Source organism: Aspergillus heteromorphus (assembly GCF_003184545.1).
Source record: "Aspergillus heteromorphus CBS 117.55 chromosome Unknown BO70scaffold_74, whole genome shotgun sequence".
Lineage (NCBI taxonomy): Eukaryota > Fungi > Ascomycota > Eurotiomycetes > Eurotiales > Aspergillaceae > Aspergillus > Aspergillus heteromorphus.
The window spans coordinates 47,845-49,501 of record NW_020290479.1 but is presented as its reverse complement, the minus strand read 5'-3'; the positions used below and the strand labels follow the sequence as shown (position 1 = coordinate 49,501).

General features: G+C 16.5%; 1 protein-coding gene across 1 annotated transcript; it reads right to left on the bottom strand.

Annotated features, from left to right (window-relative positions):
• Nucleotides 1–1,050: 1,050 nt before the first annotated feature.
• Nucleotides 1,051–1,206, bottom strand: BO70DRAFT_303290 (uncharacterized protein; the record flags this gene model as incomplete). Its single annotated transcript, XM_025539785.1, has 1 exon — nt 1,051–1,206. A coding segment is annotated over one exon (156 nt), but the record flags the coding sequence as incomplete, so codon positions are not given.
• Nucleotides 1,207–1,657: the final 451 nt, after the last annotated feature.

Genomic DNA, 1,657 nt, shown 5'->3' with positions numbered 1-1,657 from the left:
TTTCTCTGATCTCTCAGAAAGACTTCACTGAACTCTCACTTTCTTATATAAATTAGATATGAAAGTAAGGTGAAAGTAAAGTAAAGATAAAAGAAAGATAAAAGAAAGATAAAAGAAGTAATAAAAAGAATTAAAAATTAGATAAATAAAAAAGAGACTAAAAGCTGATTCAACTTGATTAAAACTTATTAAAAAAATTAATTAAAAATTAAGAGATCTTTTTATTTATATTTATAGCCAATTAGCTATCAAAAATATATAAAAATATATAAAATTATATAAAAATTATATAAAAATTATATAAATAAAACAGGGCCGAGAATAATAGAATCAGTAATTAAATAAAAACTAGAATAATTAATAAAAGTAAGATCTCTTGCTTTACTATGGGATAGATAGAACTTAGAATTATTAATCTGCTAATTAATAGTCTAAGACAGCCAACTGATCTGAGACTATAAATTAATAAGTCTTAGATAATAAACTGGCAAGTCTTAGATAGCAAACTGATCAGTCTGTTTATATTATTAATATATTTCTGTAGTTTTAATAAAATAAAATATTAGAAAAAACTGAAGTAAATAAATTACTAAAAATAAAAAATAATAATAATAGAATTTAATAAATTATTATATTTAAATATTTAATAAATTAAGTATATTTCTGATCAAGAAACTGCTTAGTCAGACTATCTGCTTATATTTTATTAATAAATATTTATTAAATATTAATTATTTTATTCAGAACTTCTTGTCTTAGTTAATAATTAATAATATTAATATATTTCAGACTAGTTTAAAATAGAAAATTCTTATTAATAAGAATTTTAACTGTTTAATAATTATTATATAATATAGAAAAGTATTAATTAGAATTAAATCCTATTTATTTAAAAAATCTTCTTTATTAAAGAAATTATTTAATTATAGCAGTTAGAACTAATAATTCAGCTTTAATAATTAAAAAAATTATATAATACTGTTTCTTGCTTAATTAATTAATAGAATTATTAAATAAGTAAATAATATATCTTATTAAGCTAGTATAATCTTAATTATTAGCAAAACTAATATTACTGACTATATAAAATAAAATAAAACTAGAACTAAATTTAATAGCTAAGTTCTTTATTTCTTCTAAATAAAAGATTAAATAATCCACAGCTCTGAGATATTTAGGACTTGAATTAGTTAGATATTCTGAAATTAATTAATATAATTTAATAATATCAGGCCTAGTTTAAATTATAGAATATAGAACTGACTCTATTTTCTGCTGAAATTTATAAATTTAATTAGTAGTAGTCTGATAAAATAGATTCTTTATTAATTTCTTATTTAAAAATAGAGATTTAGAACTTTTTCTTTATTCTAAATTAAATTTATTAATAATCTTATTAATATAATTTAATTATTAAATCCACAACTTTCTATTTAAATAATTATATAAGATTTAAATATTAAGAAATAAATTAATCTCTTCAAGATCTTTGAATTTAAATAATATTATTAATTCTTGCTTAAATTTATTAAATTTTTAATAATTTAATTTATAAAATATATAAATTATATTATTCATAAAAATTATTAAAATTATAAATTTATTAATAAAAATATATTAATTTTTCTAAATAAACTTAAGCCCTAGGGCTATTAGT